Below are 20,642 nucleotides of genomic sequence, written 5' to 3'. Positions count from 1 at the left end.
TGATGCTCCCCTTCCTGTTTTTTATTCGGGGACTATAGCAAAACCAGCCATAGTGACAATGGAGTCACTCTGGGACCTGACATTTAACATTCATCTCTTTACAAGTATTGATAACTAAAAACACTAGTGAAATTAAGGTATTGTCTGAAGCAGCCATTATCCAGGCATAGGTAACTGCTCAACAATCCTCTGAATTGAAACTTTTAGATAAGAAATTTAAAAAATTAGAATCTGTGGGACAAGTCTCAATTAAAGAAAGAAACTTTACCTTTTGTCATTTGGAATACTTAGAAAATGAATCTAGGAGGCTTAATTTGAGGCTGACGAATTTTCCTAGATCACCTTTAATTATAGCTATAGAGATAAAATATTTGGTTGAAATACTAGGAATGGCTGGGGATTCACTGCCTCCTATAACTCGGGCGCAGTACTTGCAAATTAATGTAAAACCTTTACCTGGAACTTCTCAAATCCAAGTAGGAGATCTGTGAACCTCACATCTTTCTTGGAATCCTCATTAGAGGTAATTAGAGAACTACTGTGGTGGTTTCCTTTGCCCTGGAGATGGATCGAGATGCAGTACTGAGACTTTCATCATTTGGATTCTCTATTCTTGGGGTCTAAAATAATAATTTATCCAGACAGAAAAGGTGTAAAGCCTTTTTGGTTTTGTGCCCAAGGACTTTGGCATTAGGTGCAAATTTTGTACTTAAATTTCCTTGTATATGCCGTATATTATTTCAGTCTAAACAATTTCAATTCTTTGATCCCAAGCAATTAAAAGATTTTTTTTGTTGTATAAAGAAGAGGTTAATGTTATTGTCTAGACACAGATGTACACTGTAAGATGGCTTGGAGTAGACTACCTGGGTAGCATTAATTTAGTATTGCTTCTTAGATACAATGTTAAGTAATCTTTTTCCTTTCTTGGATCTAATTTACCTAATGTATAGTTGATGAAAGTGAAGATATTTCAGTTATGGATAACTCTGAATATTTTGTTATGAGGTATTTCCAGTTTCTTGTATTATTGCTCTATGAGTTGAATAATATATATAATTTAATAAAAATAATTAACATAAAAACAGGAAGCAGTGCATGCAAATATCTCCCATAAATATTCATTGTGGGTATCCTGAAAACCTGACTGTCTGGGGTGCGTGCCTCCAGGACCAGGTTTGGGAACCAATGGTCTTGGTACCTGAGAACCGGACGGAGGATAGCCATTGTAACACCAATTTTCGAGGAGTGCTCCAGGAATTACAGACCAGTGAGCCTGAGGTCAGAAACTATTAAAATGACCAAATGTACTGCTCATATAGATAGATGTGGTTTCATAGGAAACAGTCAACATGGGAATTAGCCAAGGAAAGGCTTACTTTAATAATTCAATGATTGAAGTAGTCCTGTTGTATGCCTCCAAACCGCAGTGATTAAGGGAAGCTATATCAGATGAGGAAAAAATTCCTCACTTGCAAATGAAGGTTCAAGGTCCCAGATCCTGACACTGGTTCAAAACGAGTCAGAGGAAACTGGGATTAATGACTTTCTCTTTGTATGAGCTAAAAAGGACAAACTTAGACTGTGAGCTCACCAGGGACATGGAAAATACCTACTGTACCTGAATCCAAAATAAAACTGGTGTGATAGGAGAACCGTTTGGTGGAATACACTTCTCATTACCTAAGTCCAAAGAAGGCACTTTTTTCTGGTTTTGGTAGGCAGTATGGCTGGTTCTGCTATCTGTTGTAAGTTTTCAGAAAATAAATCATATTAAAATACATGCACCACATTTTTAGTCCAATTATATAGAAAACAATATTAATTTTATTATATAAATTGCCTTTAAAATGTATTTTAAAACAGAGAAAAAAAAACAACAGAAAACATCTCTAATGTCCTGAATGATGGAAATTCTAAGCAACAAAATATTAACGGGTTAAGGAATATTATTCTGAAATCTATCACACTGTAATAGTGAAAATGTTTTGCTAGTTTACTTTAAGATTTTTCTTCAGGACAGAACCATTAAATATACTAAAAACATACATTTAAACCTCATCATTCAGCACTGTTTCTTAATATTGTATACACATCTCTTAAAATGGCCTAATCTAATTCTATTTCTGAATGTTCAAAAACAGTGCTCCCAGCTCCGTACTGTTTTTATTTTTCTAATATGACCAGAAGTTTAAAATGTAAAGGATTAGCCCCATGGTTCACATGAGCAGTTGGCGCTAGGCAGGCACAAAGGTGGAACCAGCTCAAGATGCAGCCATTCACTTTCTCCTCCTCTTGCAGTGCAATTTCATTGGGGGAGAGGGAGAGGGAGAGAGAGAGAGTGAGAGTGAACAGCGCAGCTGCTGCCTGTGGCTATGGATAGCAGGAGACAAGGCAATGCGAGCGTGAAATGGGGATTGGGGCGCTAAACAAGGTGACTGTGCACCAAAGGGTGGGGCAAAGCAAGGGGATGGTGCACTTATGTACATGTTAAATTTATTTCAACTTTTACATATGGATCATGTCATTAAATAAGGGCTGTATGTCAATTAAAAATTTTTATTGTGTGATTAAACAATTATTATAACAATCCTAGAGAGGGCTGCAAATAAATCTGGCTTTCAGAACATGCCTCAAGTTGGTGATGGGTGATTAAGAAATGTGAATTAAGTATATGGTACATCAGCTCTATTTACATTCACATGGTTAAAAGAACAAAACTCGCCCTCTTGGCCAGGAGTTGAAGCCCGCTTGCCCCCATACACTTTTAGGGGTATAGGGAAAGGAGGTAGCAAGTGGGAGAAACTTGAAATACAGGGGGTGGAGTGGAAGTCTTTTTAAGTACATTGACATCCTTGTTAAGTAGTTACCAGCATTAAGGCATGTATATACAACACTGTGCTGAAACTTTTGAAATACAACCTTTGTTTCTTATATTTTGCAAACTCATGCATACATTTGCAGCAGTAGGTCCCTGTCATACAAAGAAATCAACTTTAAAATAACCAGCACATTAAGAGGAAGAGAGGCTTCCACGCACAAAACCCCTTTGTTCTCCTTCTGTTAATTTTCACCTATAGCAATGATTCAAAGGAACGTTAGCCAGAAAAACTATAAGCAAACAGAACTTTAGTCTGGATACTTGTCAAACTGGTTACATTCAAATGTGAACAGTAAAACTAATTATTTTTGATAGGCGAGGCGGTTTAAAATAAAAAAATCATGACATGAAGTCTATCTTATTTTCAACTAAACAGGAAGAGTGTAAAAAAAAAGTTTTGCAAATGTAAGTCTGAAGGACAAAAGGAATCAAAAGACATTGGCTGCCTGATACAAATGGTTAATAGGTTTGGTACCTCTTTGAGCAAAAATGACTTCCTTGACTATTTCTATAAGTCTCTTTTTCTAAGGTCATATGGTTAAAAAGCTCTCTGTTGCATGTCTGTCTATATTTCAGTGGTTTCAGCCTGTGATTGGAGCCTTCTTCAGCTGCTTTTCTTTAGTGGTCTTTCACTGATCATCTTCCCCCTTCAGTTCATATATTTTGTCCACAGATTTGAGGAGTTCAGCCACAAGATTCAAAGAATCTGCTCCAGACATCAACTGCCTGAAGTAAGAAACAGAAGCATGAGTAGTGATAGGAGTAGCCTGAGAAGAAATGTAATCTGTGTATACCAGTGGCGTAGCAAGACTTGACATTTTTTGATGGGGGCAGATTTAACATGAGGGGACACTAGGCATATAAGTGTGAGCAGTGCACTTGATGACAGATTTCTAAATAAATCGTCTATCCTGCATCAAACAAACCCCATACATACTTATGGAAACTTTAGGCTCCATTTACGAAGCCACATTAGTGATTCCCAGTAAGGCAAATGTGACGAAGCCCATCCAATTCTTATAAGCTTCATCACATTCGCCACATAGGAATCACTACTGTGGCTTTGTAAAATGAGCCCTTTGGAAACACTGACATTTTAAAATAAATTTGCATTATCCTATAACTTAAACTTTGCTATTACAGTAGAGTTGAGTCTGGTCAACATCTCATCACAGTATCCTGCAAAATAATTACCACCATGGTACATATCCTTTATATTTGCTTTACAACACCTTAATACAACAGGTACATTCTTTTGAAGTAGCAGTTTAAATATGTAGCCTAAAAAAATCTAATAAAAAAAATACCAACCCCCTAACACTGCACACTGGCCTATCAAGCAGTTAAATTAAATTTTGCTTCCACAGAAACCCCCATAGCTCCTCCTCTACGAATGGATGCAAAGCAGTAAAAGGGCATTCTCCGAGGCCAAGCAGGCTGCTTGTTCTCACATGTGGGTCGATGTCCATGTCGGTCTAGGAATCGGACAGCATTTTGCAAGCAAAATATTTAAAAAAAAAGTTTTTGCCAGAGTCTTCTGGCGTGCGTGGACTGATTTCCCGCCCGTCGCATCAGCGCGTTCCCTTAGTTTTCTTTTTTCCATGTTGAAGTGCAGTAGTTTTTTTTCTGCGCTCCTCTCAGGCCCAGGAAAGTCTTTGAGTTTTCACTTTTTTTCTCCTAATTTTTTTCTTTATTTTATTATTATTGTTATTAAAAACAAAAGTTCCCGTGGAGGGGAACAATCGAACGTCGCCGATCTATTTTGGCGGCGGTGCTACAGCTGGCCGGAACCGTATTATCGAAAAAGATGGCCGGCCATCTTTTTTTTTGATAATACGGTTTAGCCCAGCCAAATGCCAGAGTTTGCCGGGGTTGAGATGGCCGGTTTTGTTTTTCAGCGATAATGGAAAAAAATGCCGGCGATCTCCAACCCGACGACATCCAAGGCATTTGGTCGTGGGAGGAGCCAGCATTTGTAGTGCACTGGTCCCCCTCACATGCCAGAACACCAACTGGGCACCCTAGGGGTCAGTGCGGTGAACTTCAGAAAACGTTCTCACATGCATAGCTCCCTTACTTTGGGGGCTGAGCCCCCCCAACCCTCCCCCCCCAAAACCCACTACCCACAAATGCACAACACAACAAATGCCAGAGCCGGTGGTGGGAGGCGGGGATAATGCTGGGCACACTTATACGGTCTGTGCCAGAGCCGGTGGTAGGGAGGCGGGGATAGTGCTGGGCACACTTATATGGTCTGTGCCCTGAAGAGCACAGGTACAAATCAAAGTAGGGTATACACAAAAAGTAGCACATATGAGTTGTCTTGTTGGGCAGACTGGATGGACCGTGCAGGTCTTTTTCTGCCATCATCTACTATGTTACTACCCTAGCTCTTAGGGGTGAAGGGGGCAACTACATGTGGGTACAGTGGGTTTTGGAGGGCTCCCATTACCAGCACTTGTTACAGGTAGGGGGGGGGATGGGCACGGGTGCGCCTGCCTTAAGTGCACTGCGGTACCCACTAAAAGTGCTCCAGGGACCTGCATACACGCAGGCCTCTAGGACTGGTTGCTGCTATATAACATTGGCACAGCAGTTGACACCTGAAGACTAATCTCTTTGAAAAAGTCCTTTATTTGAATAAGCATGTTTACTCACAGTTAACTGCAGATCAGAGGTTGTGCCCCACTGGCAAAGAGTCTCCCTGGGACTGAGATTAGCAGTAGGTCAGAGCTGGCAGAATGGTGTACAATGCCCTCTTTCAGCAACATTCAAGGTAATAACTAAGGTCTCTAATGTGGGTAACACATGAAAGGGATCTAAAACTGGCTTACAAAAATGGCCACTACCTCATGGACTACTGGAAACAAAACAGGGCACACTCTGACCCAGTTAGCAGAGGGAAAAGCACCATGGGAGTAGAGCCCACTACCCCACACCCACCACAATGCATTGCTGATTGACTCTGCAGTGCACCTTACAGAAAAGGTGTCACACTCACCCGAGAGCCACATCACAACCAGGGAAAGGCTGTCAGAGGATAGAACACATTCTGCTGTCATGGAGGTGGGTACGGCATTTGAGGCTGGCAAAATGTGTTTATAATTGTGTTTTTTAGTGTGGGAGGGGGTTGTTGACCACTGGGGGAGTACGGGGAGGTCATCCCCGATTCCTTCCGGTGGTCATCTGGTGAGTTGGGGAACTTTTTTGAGACTTGGTCGTGAAACTAAAAGGACCAAGTAAACCCGGCAAAATACTGCTTAACGCCGCTTTTTTTCTTCCATTATTGGCGAAAGCCGGCCATCTGGTAGCCACGCCCATGCCCGCCTTTGCTAAGCTACCGACACGCCCCCTTGAACTTTCAACGGCGAAGCAGCAGGAAAGCGGCGATGCTGTCAAAAATGCCGCTTTCGATTATACCGATTTCGCCGCTTTTAAGAAATCGCCAGCTATCTCCCAATTTATGTCGAGAAATGGTCAGCGATCACATTTGAAAATAAGCTTGATAGTGTACTTTTAATTTTGTCTCCTTTCAAGTTTCCTTTGTTTTTCATTGCAACCAGTTTTTAGGCCGCACGGTCAGGTTATTCCCTTATTTTTGTGCCTTTTTCTTTTATCAGGCACAATCGTGTCTTTTGATTTTGCCGAAACCATTTTTCCTTCCATGTCATCGGAGACACCCAGCAGCTTCAAACGTTGTACTCGGTGCAACCGGACCATTTCAGGTACCGATACCCACGCCTGGTGTATCCAGTGCCTCGGGCCCGACCATAGCCCAGCCGCTTGCAGTCTGTGTCTTCATATGAAGAAACGGACCCTAGTGGTTAGGGTGGTGGACTTTGGTCCTGGGGAACTGAGGAACTGAGTTCTATTCCCACTTCAGGCACAGGCAGCTCTTTGTGACTCTGGGCAAGTCACTTAACCCTCCATTGCCCCATGTAAGCCGCTTTGAGCCTGCCATGAGTGGGAAAGTGCGGGGTACAAATGTAACAAAAAAAAAAAAAGCGTCTCAAGAAGCCCAACGAAAAAGCTTTTTGGAGCTCGGTCCGATCCGTTGACTTCGGTACTGAGGTCGGCGACATCAAGGGAAGCACCGACGTTGGGAGCGGAGGTAATGGCTGCTGAAAGACCAATTCACGCTGGGAACAGTGAGGCATCGAGTGGGTCTCCACCTGCCTCAAGGCCTCCTGTTATGCAGGCCCCCTGGGACCGACCTTCGTCGGACCCGGCCCCGAAGAGGCGTGAGGATTCCACGTCCTCCTCATCGGTACCGAGGAGTCTCGATGATGCAAACTATGCCAAAATATTTCACAGGACCCCAAAGTCATCCACAAAGGAAAGATATTCAACATAAAGGGATCTTTCACTTGCTCGTCTTCCAATGTGGTATATATCATTCAGTGTAAAAAATGTAACGAAGCTATATTGGAGAAACAGGCCAGATGCTTAAGACAAGATTCAATTTACATAGACATCACATGAACAATACTGGTGCCAGTAGGGTTCCCACGCCTGTTGGTCAACATTTTACAGGACCAGGACACTGTACCAGTGACTTCACAGTGAGAATCCTAAAAGGTAACTTTAAAACCATACAAGAATATAAGACCTTTGAAGTCAGAATGATTGAATATTTTAACACCCAACAGAAAGGACTTAACAAGGATCTGGGGTTCCTAACCCATTATAAACCACAAAGCTGTATGTCTCTGTTGATCACCCTCCCCTCACCTATCCACACCCATCCTGTTAGAATATCAATGATATGCTTTGATGTCTCCATGCATACCTCCTACCCACCCCCATCCTCCCACCCTGTCAGACTGTCATAGTAATGCTTGAATGTTTTCACTTATATACACTGTCAGCTAGCACATTTGCTTATTTCCGATCTGAGGAAGAAGGGCGACCTTCGAAAGCTAATCAAATGTATTAAGTTATGTCCAATAAAAAAGGTATCATCTTATTTTCTTTTCCATGTTTTATTTTGTTTGATTTCTATTGATAACCTTAAGAGTGGACTAACACGGCTACCACACTCCTCTACTTAATCACAACAGAGTAGAACTCTGAACCCTAAGTTCCTGCCAAAGGTGGTGTCGGAGTTCCATCTGAACTAGTCAATTGTCTTACCAACATTTTTTCCCCATCCTCATACCCGCACTGGCGAAAGCAGTTTGCATACCTTGGAATGCAAGAGAGCATTGGCCTTAAACGTAGAGCGGACAAAGCCCTTTATACAATCCGCCCAGTTGTTTCTTTCGATCCCAACAGGAGGGGAGTCACCATCGGTAAACGCACAATCTCCAATTGGCTAGCAGACTGCATTTCCTTCACTTATGCTCAAGCTGGGTTGACTCTGGAGGGCCATGTCACGGCTCATAATGTTAGAGCCATGGCTGCGTCAGTGGCTCACTTAAAGTCAGCCTCCATTGACGAGATTTGCAAAGCTGCAAAGTGGTCATCAGTCCACACACTCACATCGGCCTTCAGCAGGATACCCGACACAACAGTGGGTTTGGGCAGTCAGTGCTGCAGAATCTGTTCAGGGTTTAGAATCCAACTCCACCCCCCTAGATCCATTTTTGTTCTGTTTCAGGCTGCACTCTCAGTTAGTTGTTTATGGTTTCAGGTCAATCTAAGTTATGTCCTCGCCGCTGCAAGGCCCAATTGACCAATGTTCATTGTTTTGAGTGAGCTTGGTTGCTAGGGATACCCCACATGTGAGAACAAGCAGCCTGCTTGTCCTCAGAGAAAGCGAAGATAATTACCTGTAGCAGTTATTCTGCGAGGACAGCAGGCTGACTGTTCTCACAAACCCGCCCACCTCCCCATTGGAGTTATTTGCTTCTCTTTATGCTTTTTGATTTAACTGAGGGAAGGCGCTCACGAGACGGACAGGAAATTAATCTGCGCATGTGCGCTGCACGCGCACCAGAAGACTCTGGCAAAACTTTTTAAATATTTTGCTTGCAAAATGCCGTCCGATTCCTGGGCCGATGCAGATGTCAACTCACATGTAAGAACAATCAGCCTGCTGTCCTCGGAGAATACCTGCTACAGGTAAGTATCTTCGCTTTTCCCCAGGAACTTGCCATACAAAAAAAAAAATGTTGATTTTGGTGTAATCTCAGTAAAAACATAGATCCTTTCCAGTCCCAAGCATATGGTGGAGTACCTGTAATACAAAGCCTACAAAAATCACTCAAGACCTATTGAGCTGATTTATACCGTAACACCACTAACTTACAGAAGTAATACAACAAGGATCCTACCTAGGATAATGCAACACAATAAATATTGTAGTCAGACCTAGAACTTCAATATGCCTATTGGGAAACTGAACAAGCTGAATTATTAGAGGCTTAAACAGAAACTCCATGCAAACACACTATCTCTCCCCTCGATCACAAACACTGAACACAAATACTAATTGTAACTCATATTGAGCTACTCAAAAATCAGGCATTAAATCTCAAACCAGTCCACAGGACTCGGTCTTGAGGGTTCCCTATGAGTTTATCTTGTTGGGCAGACTGGATGGACTGTGCAGGTCTTTTTCTGCCGTCATCTACTATGTTACTATGTTACAAATAGACCCTTGCCAGGTACAAAGTAAGTGACCACAAACTTAAAATATGGATACGTAAACAAAATTTAAACTTAAAGCCCAAGAAGCCATACTCTGCAAGCAGTGAAACACTAGAGCAAGAGAAATAGAAACAGTACCCTCCACTCTTCAAACTATCAAATCAATTACTGTATACCGCTAATATCTCCTTTCCAGGGTTCAGTGAAGTTTACAGTCTAGGTGAGACTGTCAATAAATGTTAGGGTGAGGTATGAGAACAATTAGAGACCATTGGTGTAATGAATGAGACCAAACATTATAGGAAAGTATAATGGATGATACTAGGAGGAAGAAAGTCAATGGATTGTTATGAAACATGTCAAATGTGCAAGTAAAATGAAATACCTGTCAACTGTGCAAATATTCCATGTACTCTTTTTAAAAGAATACTTACGTTACAAAAGACTGTGCATTATTTATCACTTTATGAAGATTCTCTAAGGCAATGTGTGTGTTCTGTTTTACTGCAGCCACACTCGCTTTTTCTGCCAGACGGAGGGCTTCATTCTCAGTCCTGCACATCCCCAGCTCAGTCTGTCAAAGAAAAGACCTTAATGAAGTCCCGTTGTATCCTAATACTGTTCTTCAACCCACTCTGTAAAACAAACAAGCGGCTTAGAGAGTGTTATGTTACCACAGTTGTAGTACTATTGGCTTGGCCGTTTTTATATGAATTATTGCAGAGGCAGCAAGAACACAGCATACGTCATCACATTTCACCTTTATTTAATACTACTGGAACCATGCCTGTTTCCTCAACAATGAAACAGGCCCTAGGAAGGCTGTCATGTAAGCTTTTTTTTTCCCTCTCTCCCCTGCCCTCCCCTCCATGTCCAGCGATTCTCCTCTTCCCTGTCCTCCCATCCATGTCCCGCAATTCTCTCCTCTACTGTCCTCCCATCCCATCCATGTCCATCAATTCTCCTCTGCCCTGCCCTCCCCTTCCCTTCCTCCCTCCCCTTGATGTCCCGCGGATTCTCTCCTTCCCTCGATTTGTACCTGAACGTTCTCTGGCTGGCTGGCGCTGGCTTCCGTTCCATTCATAACATCCCTCCTGACGTCAGCTCACCTCCAGCGTACCCTTCCCTCTCACTGTTCCGCCCTCTGTCATTACGTCTTGACGCGAGGGCGGGACAGTGAAGGGGAATAGAACGCTGGAGGCTGGATGACGTCAGGAGATGTTACGAACCCAGGCAGCCAGACATGGAACGTTGGGGGTGCAAATTATTATATAGGATAAACTACAATCAAATAACATTTTAACAGGAAAACAGGCACCATATAATAGCTGACAAATTGGAGTAATTCTGACATTTTCACTATATATTAAATCATGATAGGAGGGGAGGAAGTAAAAAGGAATGCAAGACTTCAAAAGGGAGGAAACTTACAGGAGCACCACAAAATGGAGGTTGACGGTAGGGTTCTATGTTACAGTTATGGAGAAAAGCCTGCACAAAATACTAAGATTTAAAGAGTTACTCCTGAAGGAGGATTCAGAGCAAATATGGAGAGGAACTTAATTCCAAAGCATAGGTGGCCAAACTCCCAATCGTGCTTTTAGATCTCTTGATGCCAATCATCTTGTGCTCCCCCTCCCCAAGGAAAGCTCACTATGAGTCAACTAGGAATTCTACTTATTGTCTGGAACCTAAGCCCTGGAAATAATCTTTCACCTTTTCTTGGTACAGAGTTCCTATTTGCCAAGTTTAAGTTTGGCTTGAAACCCCACTTTTAGTTATTTAGGTTGCTGACAATCTGATTGGGGTCTGCTTGCTTCAGACAGTCTTTATATTGTTATGAACGGTAAGGAAATCCTTTATTATTGTTGTCTGGTTATTTGAATGCTTGAATTATTTGTTCTTTTATTTGGTTGGTGTTCCTTTCACTCTGTTCTTATTAGATATATCAACTGCTTTACCCGGCATGTCAGAAAGGCAGTATATCAAATGCACTAAAACAATAAATGCTAAAAGCCACTGTGCTACACAGAATGGAATTAAAACAGAACAGTTGTGTTTCTAATTTTAAAATGGTTGTGCGCAGTTACAGAAAAATGTTCTTAGTTACTGAGGAAAAGATAAAAGGACATATTTGTGGCTGTTATAGCACCATTGTAATAAATACATTTCTTGAGAGCACAATTTGAGTGTTGCTAGACTGTAAGCTCCACGCAGAAGGGACAATCTCCCTTGTATAATCTACAGTGCTGGTAACAAACTTTCTTATACCCACTCTCCTCCCCAATGGAGTGGAGGAGTGGCCTAGTAGTTAGTGTGGTGGACTTTGGTCCTGGGGAACTGGGTTCGATTCCCACTGCAGGCACAGACAGCTCCTTGTGACTCTGGGCAAGTCACTTAACCCTCCATTGCCCCAGGTACAAATAAGTACCTGTATATAATATGTAAGCCGCATTAAACCTACTATGAGTGGGAAAGCGTGGGGTACAAATGTAAGAAAAAAAGAAAAAAATATATTGAAAATTTTCTTATTTTTACCTGCAGAAATGTTATTTCTTTCTTCAGCTTTGCAACACTGCCTTCTGCTTTCATAGCTCGTTTCTGTAATGCAGGCACATTTAAAACCACCAATATAAAACACCATTAGGATTTCCCGAGTCCCTTCCTACCACTGAACACTCAACAACTGGTCGTTCAGTACTGCCCCTCTTCCCAACCCAAACAGCCACTGGCTGAAATATCTCACAGATAATAAAAACGCTAAATATCTTCTCTGAAATCTTGTTCTAGTATTAGCAAATATATATCTATATATAAATATAAATGCTTAGGGGCCCTTTTACAACATTATGGTACAGCTATCACGGCGCTGGCAAGCACCAATCAGGTACTACCACAAGGATACCACAGGAGCCCAGTGGTAGTGCCTGCTCCCTCCACGTGCCATTTCCAGCACACTGGGTTTTCTTTTCCTGCACCGGATTAGCGTGGGAGCCCTTAAATAGGTAGCAGTAAGGGCTCCCCCAAGAAACGGTCACGCAGCAAGTGGTTAACTTGCCGAACGGTCATTTCCTTTAAAACAAAATGCCTTTTACCTGTTGCGGTAAAAGGGGCCTCGCCATGCTGCAAACCTGTGCACTGATGCCACCACTGCAGGCCCCCTTTTACCGCAGCATGGTAAAAAGTGCCCTTAGTGTTCATCGTCGGAAGATCGATAAAGATTTGAAAGTAACAGGAAGAGCTAAACAGAAGACCCACAAAAAGGCATCCTATATAATAAAACACACCTCCAACGTTCTGAAGCTGAGAAAGTGAAGCTGTATCCATCTCCTGAAGTGATGTCAGCGTACTTCCGGGTACATCACACACAGCACTGACCAACCACAGGTGGGAGGGCGGGCGCACGGCGGCAATTGACTCTACCGTTCAGTGGGCGTGCACGCTGAGCTGTGCACGGCAGCAGAGGTTGGGCAGTTGACGGAGGGGCAGAATCGCTGGGTGCCTGGAGGGGAGGGGCAGGGGACATAGGAGAATCGCTGCGTGGCTGGAGGGGGGGCAGGGGAGAGAGGAGATTCGCTGGCTGGCTGGAGGGGGGACAGAGGAGACACACTCACACCCAGCAGTCTCACTCTCCCTCTGTCACACACACAGTCGCACATTCACTCTCACACATACTCTCTCAAACATACACACTCTGAGGAAAACCTTGCTAGCGCCCGTTTCATTTGTGTCAGAAACGGGCCTGTTTTACTAGTTTTCTATAAAATATACTTTTTACTTCCACATTTAAAACTTCTTGTCAAACATCATTTCTGAAACATTAATCCATATTGTGGCAAGCACCTTCTAGCCACTCTCCTGCTTTTAGATTCAGGGGGAAGTTTTAAAAAATGCTTTCCTCATGCTCATTCCAAGCCTCCGTGATCTGATGACAAACTGGAACGAGAGGGCATAGGATGAAGGTGAAAGGGGCTGGACTCAGAAGTAACCTGAGGAAATACTTTTTCACAGAAAGGGTGGTGAATTCATGGAACAGCCTCCCGATGGAAGTGGTGGAGATGAAAACAGTATCTGAATTGAAAAGAGCTTGGGACAAATAGGATCATTAAGGGAGTGACAGAGAGAGCAGATGGCATAGATGGGTAGACTGGATAGACCATACGGTCTTTAACTACCTACATTTTTCTACGTTTTTAGTCTACAGGCCCTCAAACAGCTTCTCTATGATAGAAACCCAGGACAGAACCCCACCGATTTTGAGTTCCAGCAACACTGCAACAAAGGAGCAGTTACATGAGAAAGCAATGTGTTAGATGTGAATAGACCTCTCCACCAAAGGACAGCAGAAAGACAGTGACTTACTGTCATCATCTGCAAGTTCTGCTCCACCTGTTGCACCACTGATTCCAGATCCCACGCTTCTTTTTCGTCTTCAATCATTTTTGCTTCCAATTTCCTTTCAAGGTTTCTTACCCTTGAAAAGACACAAATGTTAGTTCTAGGTTTTCCAGATTTAGTTTAAAACAATGGTTCTCAACACACCTTGCTGGCCAGGTGCTGAGGATACAAAGGAAGCAGTACATGCAAATTTTTTTCGTGCATTGTGGATATCTTGAAAACCTGACTAGGTGGGTATATCCCAAGGACTGGATTGAGAAACCCTGATTTAAAGAATCCATGTAGTCTCTTGCTTATAAGATAAGAATTCTTCCCAGGCTCAAATGGCTCTTAACCTACCATTTTCTTGATTTATTACACATTAAAAAAAAAAAAATCAACTGCACCAAAGCTAATAGAAAAATACAGACTTAATGGAAGTGGGAAGAAGTGTGAAGAAATGCTCAGTACGAATGGTGACTTCAAATACTATAAGAGCTTTCTGGAAAAAATCCCCCACTGAATGATGTATTATTTTAAAAGCCCTAAAATACTGTGAGATGAACTCATGACTCCCATGGAGAAAAAGCAGTTAAACGGTGCAGTGATCAATTTGCTATAACTGATCTCAGCTGAATGTGGTCAGCCTATATTTCAAGGTAACATGCAAAATAAATTTATCAAATATTATAAAGCTGAGTTACCTAAACCCCTCCCCCCCCCTCCACTATGGGCTCCTTTTACAAAGTGGCGTGACCGATTAGCAGCAGGCTGAATGTGAAGAAGCCCATTAAATTCACATGGGCTTTTTTCCATTCAGCACACACTGATCGGTAGCGCCCCTTTGTAAAAGGAACCCTATATTTTCTTGCTCTCTAAAACTAAACTACCACTGGACTCCGGAAATCACTGTATGTACACACAAACCTGAAAGTCATACATATGCACTTGGTTTTATCAACTTAAACCCTTTTTTCTATCTTAGCACAAATTTTATACAATCAACTTGCATACTTTTCTGTCTGTGTCTCATTTAACATCTGAAGCTCTTTAATTGTTCTCCAAAGCTGAGAATTTTCTTCTTTAACCTGTGAGATAGCAAGAATACCAGTTACAACAATTCAGAGAGAGAATACAAGTTCAACTCAAAAATCAAACACATAGCAACATGCCAATACTAGGTATGGTATTCTGAATAAACTTATTGCTTTTAGATCCCCGGTAAAAGTTAATGAATTTGAAACAACAAGCGATGCTGAAATTTCATGCAAATGAGCTTCTCGAAATTACAAGCGTCTCAGTAGGGATAGTACCAGTACATGCTTAGGATAGCCATCCACTAAGCGACAAATGTGTAGGACAGTCACTCGCTATGCGTAGATGCTATGCACATGCCCACAACAGCATTTGCTATGGACGTGCTTTCACAGCGTACCATTACTACACACGTTTGTTATACACACATATAACCAATAAACCACCTAGGCAGTGAAAGTTTCTTTTTATGGAGTTCCATGCCAACTTTCACGCCCCGGGGGTTAAGTGTGTGCTTTTTTCAACACAGGTGCAGCGGACGTGCCTCCACAACATGCTTTTTGTTACCAAGACAACTTTTTCATAGCGCTGATTCATGCGGGACACATGCATATTATTGTTTATGTCATCTGAAAAGTAGAACAAACATTGTTCTAATTTTCTCATTCAAATGTGGAAGAATTCACATATGCATGTACTACTAAGTATATTAATAATGTAGTGTTTGTAAGCATACCAGTACCTCCTAATACTGGAAGAAATATAAAGAATGCCCAACATTTGCAAGAACAACGAATGAACATTTAGCTGCTCACTTAGTAAAGAATTCATAAGATTTCCTCTCAGTATTATTGTGCACTGCTGTGTTAGCATTAGGTAATGCCATTGGTATGCACTGTTTTACTGCGGGTCACATGTTATACAATGGGACCTAATCTCTCTATATAAAACGCACCTCCAACGTTCTAATGAAGCCGGAAGGACGCCTGAAACCAGAAGATGTAGTTGTGTAGATCGCTTTTTCCCCATGACTGTCTGCCCCACCCTCGCATCACAACGTGATGACGTCGAGGGCGGAGCACTGACACTCACAGAAAGCTTCACTACAACGCTGGAGGTGCGAGGAGTGGCGAAAGGGACAAGGCACAGGGGCGGAGGCGGAGCTACACAGAAAAACAGAGTGTCACGACCAATAAAACAACACGGGTACGGGCCCAGGGGCAGAGGCGTAGCTTCAAAGAAAAACAGAGCATCGCGAACAATAGAAGAACCCGGGTAAGAGTGCACGGCGAACGGGAACGTTTCACTGAAACTGGGAGGAAGCGAGGGAGGAAAGCAGCCTGAACGTGGGAGGGAGGGAGCCAGCCTGAACGTGGGAGGGAGGGAGAGAGCCAGCCTGAATGTGGGAGTGGGAGGGAGGGACCCTGAAAGGCGGAGGGAGGGGGGACCACGACCCTGAAGCTGGGAGGGGGAGGGGAAGGAGGGCGGGAGACGGAGGGGGGGGCCCTGCAGCACACTCATTCTCTCTCACACATGCACTTTCATTCTCACACACACACTCTCACACAGTCTCACTCTATGTCACACACACACACTCACTCTGTCTCTCTCTCTCTCACACAGTCACTCTCACACACACACACTCCGAGGAAAACCTTGCTAGCACCCGTTTCATTTGTCTCAGAAACGGGCCTATTTTTACTCGTTATTAATAACACGCGTTGACAGGGCAGCACACTTTACTGACTCTAGCTGATGATGCTAATCGGTGATCTGAGAAACTTACCTTCTAGTTTCTTAGAACAACTAGCAAAGGACTTGACTATGGGATGATGCACTTCAAAATGGGCTGCCAAGTCTCTGGCATGTCTTATTCCTTTTAAAATGGACTATACACTTAGGATTTTGGACTAGCAGCTGGTAGAGCCTGGTTTACCACTGAGCACTGGAACACATTACTCAGTGACAAAAGCACACATAGCCACAGTGCTCACCATCATCTTCCCATATAGTGGCTGTTACCTTTTACTAATCGGGTACTCTGGTATTGTGCTAACAGTGCAGAACTTCATTAATATGAAGTAAAAAGAAAAAGAAAAATCAAGTCTATCAGATCTGTATGGAACAGCAACTCTACTACCTAATCCTGTCATATGAATTTCTTATGCAATAAGATACATCTGTCACAGCACTTAATTATAGTCGGTCTGATAAATCATTATATTGTCAATAATGCAACATTTCCTAAAGTTATCCATCCTCTTTTGGTACTAAGACTTAACCTCTTTAAGTCTAATATGTGGTTTAATTTTGAATGTTTTTAAAACATACATTTTCATAATCTTTTTGCAGGGAATAAAAATCCACATGTTCCACTGGACTTCTGTCTGCAACAAAATCTTGATCTGTGCTGTGCAATTTGAAGTCATTGCTGTCATTTAATTGCCAAGTTACAAAAGACTTGATTCCTGCCAGTTCAGATGGATTCAGGGAAAAGGAATCATAAGTAGTACTTAGAGAGGGACCAGCAGTTCTAGCTCCTTGACTTTCTTCAATGACAGAGGGCTGGTAACTCCCACTCCAGTCACCATCTTCCTCATCGTCATCAAGAATGTCATCAAGTGTTGGGTCTTTGAAAAATGTCTCCTGAAAATCCGGATTTACATCAGTTTCATTCAGCACGAAAGGAGAATTGTCAGGCATCACTGTGGGCCTGGGTGATCCCTACACAGATAGAAACATAGAGTCACATTTGCTCTCATTACTCCCCCCCCCCCCCCAAAAAAAAGCTAATCTCAGTATTAGGGGAGAAGACACGAACACAGAACAAAATGACCCAGCCCTTACAACCAATCCTTATCCCAAAGTTACGGATCTGACTTGCCGACTTCCCTTACCTACATTGTTCTAAAATGACAGAGGCTGTTCACCTTGGAGACCTGCTGCGGATATGGGTATGGCCCAGCGTGAGATTTACACCCTCTCCCCTGGATTTTCAAGGACTGGCAAAAGCTCACTGGACGCCGCCAGAACCGCGATGCTTTCCAAAGCTTGGGCCCCTCTCTTGAGGTCAGCCCATTCCAGGGCGTCCTGCCCTTCACAAAGAAAAGAGAACTCTCCCCAGGGCTCCCGCCGGCTTCGCCACACCATTTCTAATTGGCTGGCAGATTGCATTTGCTTCACTTAAAATTATTTCCATGTAATTTCATTGGGTGTCCTCCCCTTGCCCCAGAATATTTTTTCCTCTCCTCTACCTTTCCTTCCCCCCAGCCCCAGAATATTTCTCTTCTTCTCCAGCTTTCCTTCCCCTCAGCCGCCAAATATTTTCTCTTGTTTTACCAGCTTTTGTCCCCCATCTGAATATTTTATTCCTTTTTTCTAGTTTTAAAGCCCCAGTCCCCCCCCCCCATTTTTCTCCTTTATTTTTCCCACCTTTGCTTCTGCTGCCCCAGTGCCAAGGAATGTTCTTTCCTTTCAACAGCACCCCCAGCCCACCTCTTTCTAGAAACCTTTAGTCTTAATTTACAGATTCTCACCCTCCCACCACCACAGCAGGAAATATTTTTCTTTACTCAAAGAATGGCTAAGCTCTGAAACTCGTTTCTGGAGGGCATGGTAACAGCAGTTAGCATTATCTGGGATTAAAAAAGGTTTGGACAAGTTCCTGGAAGAAAAGTCCATAGTCTGTTATTGAGATGGACATGGGAGAAGCCACTGCTTGCCCCGGGATTATCAGCATGGAATATTGCTACTAATTGGGTTTCTGCCAGGTACTTGTGACCTTGATTGGCCACTGTTGAAAGCAGGATACTGGGCTAGATGGGCCACTAGTCTGACCCAGTATGGGGAGGAGGGTGGGGACAGTAAAGCAAAGATACTTACCTGAAGAAAGGTATTCTCCAAGGACAGCAGGTCTTATATTCTCACAAGTGTGTAAAGAAGGTTGCGTCGCCCGGTTTGATCTTAAGACAAGCATAAGAAGAGCTTTGTGGAGTGCGAGACATGCTCCACCTCACGTGCGCGAGTGCCTTCCCACCCACCGCGCGAACAAGTTCAATTGAGTATAACAACAAAAAAGGAAAAATAATAGAGACAGCTCCAAGGGGAGGTGGGAGGGACTGCGAGAATATAAAGCCTGCTGTCCTCGGAGAATACCTGCTACAGGTAAGTATCTTGGCTTTCTTCAAGGACAAAAGCAGGCCTATTTATTCTCACAAGTGGGGAATTCCTAGCATCCAGGCTCACCGAAAACAACAAACATTGGTGAACTGGGCCTCACAACGACAAGGACATAACTCAGATTAACATGAAATTATATACAAACTGAGTGACAGTACAGCCTGGATCAGAACAAAACGGGCCTAGAAGGGTGGAGACCCCAAACAGATTCTGCAACACTGTCTACCTGAACCGACTGTCACGTCGAGCAGCGGCGGGTGGGGGCGGTCCGCCTTGGGTGCACGCTGCTGGAGGGTGCAGAGAGCAGCCGTGCACCTGTCGGCTCCGCAGGTTCCCTGCGCCCTCTGCCCCGGAACGGGGGGGGAGGGGGGGCTTGATGCGCTGGGGGAGGGGGGTGTTGTGCTACACCCTGGGGGGACAGACGCCGGTGCACCTGGAGAGGGGGGGCGCAGCGGCGATCTGCCCTGGGTTGCGGCCGACCTAGGATTGCCACTGATGTCGGGTATCCTACTCAAGGCAGTAGTGTGATGTGAATGTGTGGACTGAAGACCATGTCGCAGTCTTGCAAATTTCTTCAATGGAGACTGACCTCAATTGGGCTACCGACGCAATCATGGCTCTGACATTGTGAGCTGTAACATAAGCCTCTACGGCCAGCCCAGCCTGGGCATAAGTGAAGAAAATAAAATCTGCCAGCCAATTAGAAATGGTGCATTTCTCGATGGCGACCCCCATCCTGTTGGGATCAAAAGAAATAAAAAGTTAACGGACTGTCTGTGGGGCCTAGTCCACTCCATGTAGTAGTCCAATGCTATCTTGCAATCCAAGGTGCGCAAGGTGCTTTCGCCAGGATGGGCATGAGGTTGGGGAAAGAATGTCAGCATGACAATCGACTGATTCAGGTGGAACACTTACACCACTTTCTGCAGAAATTTAGGGTGCGTGCGGAGGATTATTCTGTTGTGATGAAACTTAGTATAAGGTGCATCCACCACTAAGGCCTGAAGCTCGCTGACCCTACAGCCACCAAGAAAATGACCTTCCAGGTCAACTACTTTAGATGGCAGGAATTCAGTGACTCAAAAGGAGCTTTCATCAACTGGGTGAAAACAACGTTGAGGTCCCTTGATACAGGTAGAGGTTTGATAGGAGGCTTTGAGAAAAAGCAAATCTCTCATGAAGCAAACAATTAGAGGCTCTCCAGAGATGGGCTTACCCTCTACACGGCGGCAACAATAAGAACTAATTGCACAAAGGTGAACCCTTACAGAGTTGGTCTTGAGACCAGACTCTGAGAGGTGTAGATTGTATTCAAGCAGGGTCTGTGTAGGGCAAGCAAGGGGATCTAGGGTCTTGCTCTCACACCAGAGGACAAACCTCCTCTGTTTGAAAGAATAGCACCTCTTAGTGGCATCTTTCCAGGAAGCCAGCAAGACCTGGGAGACACCCTCTGAAAGACCCAAGGAAGGGAATTCTAGGCTCTCAATATCTAAGCTGTGAAAGCCAGATACTGGAGGTTGGGATGTAGAAGAGACCCCTCATTCTGCGTGATGAGGGTTGGAAAACACTCCAATCTCTA

At 43.6% G+C, this 20,642-nt stretch overlaps 1 protein-coding gene across 3 annotated transcripts in view; it reads right to left on the bottom strand.

Moving 5' to 3' along the window:
* Nucleotides 1-1,142: 1,142 nt before the first annotated feature.
* The window catches only part of ENTR1 (endosome associated trafficking regulator 1), a 29,849-nt gene continuing 10,349 nt past the window's right edge, over nt 1,143-20,642 (bottom strand). Inside the window, exons 3-8 of one of the 3 annotated variants that reach the window (XM_030207633.1) lie at nt 17,216-17,608; nt 14,864-14,937; nt 13,835-13,946; nt 12,011-12,073; nt 9,907-10,046; nt 1,143-3,607 (exon numbers count right to left, since the gene is read on the bottom strand). In XM_030207633.1, the coding sequence (XP_030063493.1) occupies nt 3,511-3,607; nt 9,907-10,046; nt 12,011-12,073; nt 13,835-13,946; nt 14,864-14,937; nt 17,216-17,608 (879 nt within the window). In that variant the 3' untranslated portion in view covers nt 1,143-3,510. Of the gene's footprint in view, nt 3,608-9,906; nt 10,108-12,010; nt 12,074-13,834; nt 13,947-14,863; nt 14,938-17,215; nt 17,609-20,642 lie in introns of those variants that run through there. The other 2 variants (XM_030207634.1, XM_030207635.1) reach the window with 2 other exon arrangements.

Source organism: Microcaecilia unicolor, chromosome 6 (assembly GCF_901765095.1).
Source record: "Microcaecilia unicolor chromosome 6, aMicUni1.1, whole genome shotgun sequence".
Classification (NCBI taxonomy): Eukaryota; Metazoa; Chordata; class Amphibia; order Gymnophiona; family Siphonopidae; genus Microcaecilia; species Microcaecilia unicolor.
Note: the sequence above shows the minus strand (reverse complement) of the source record. Positions and strands in the feature narration are given on the sequence as shown.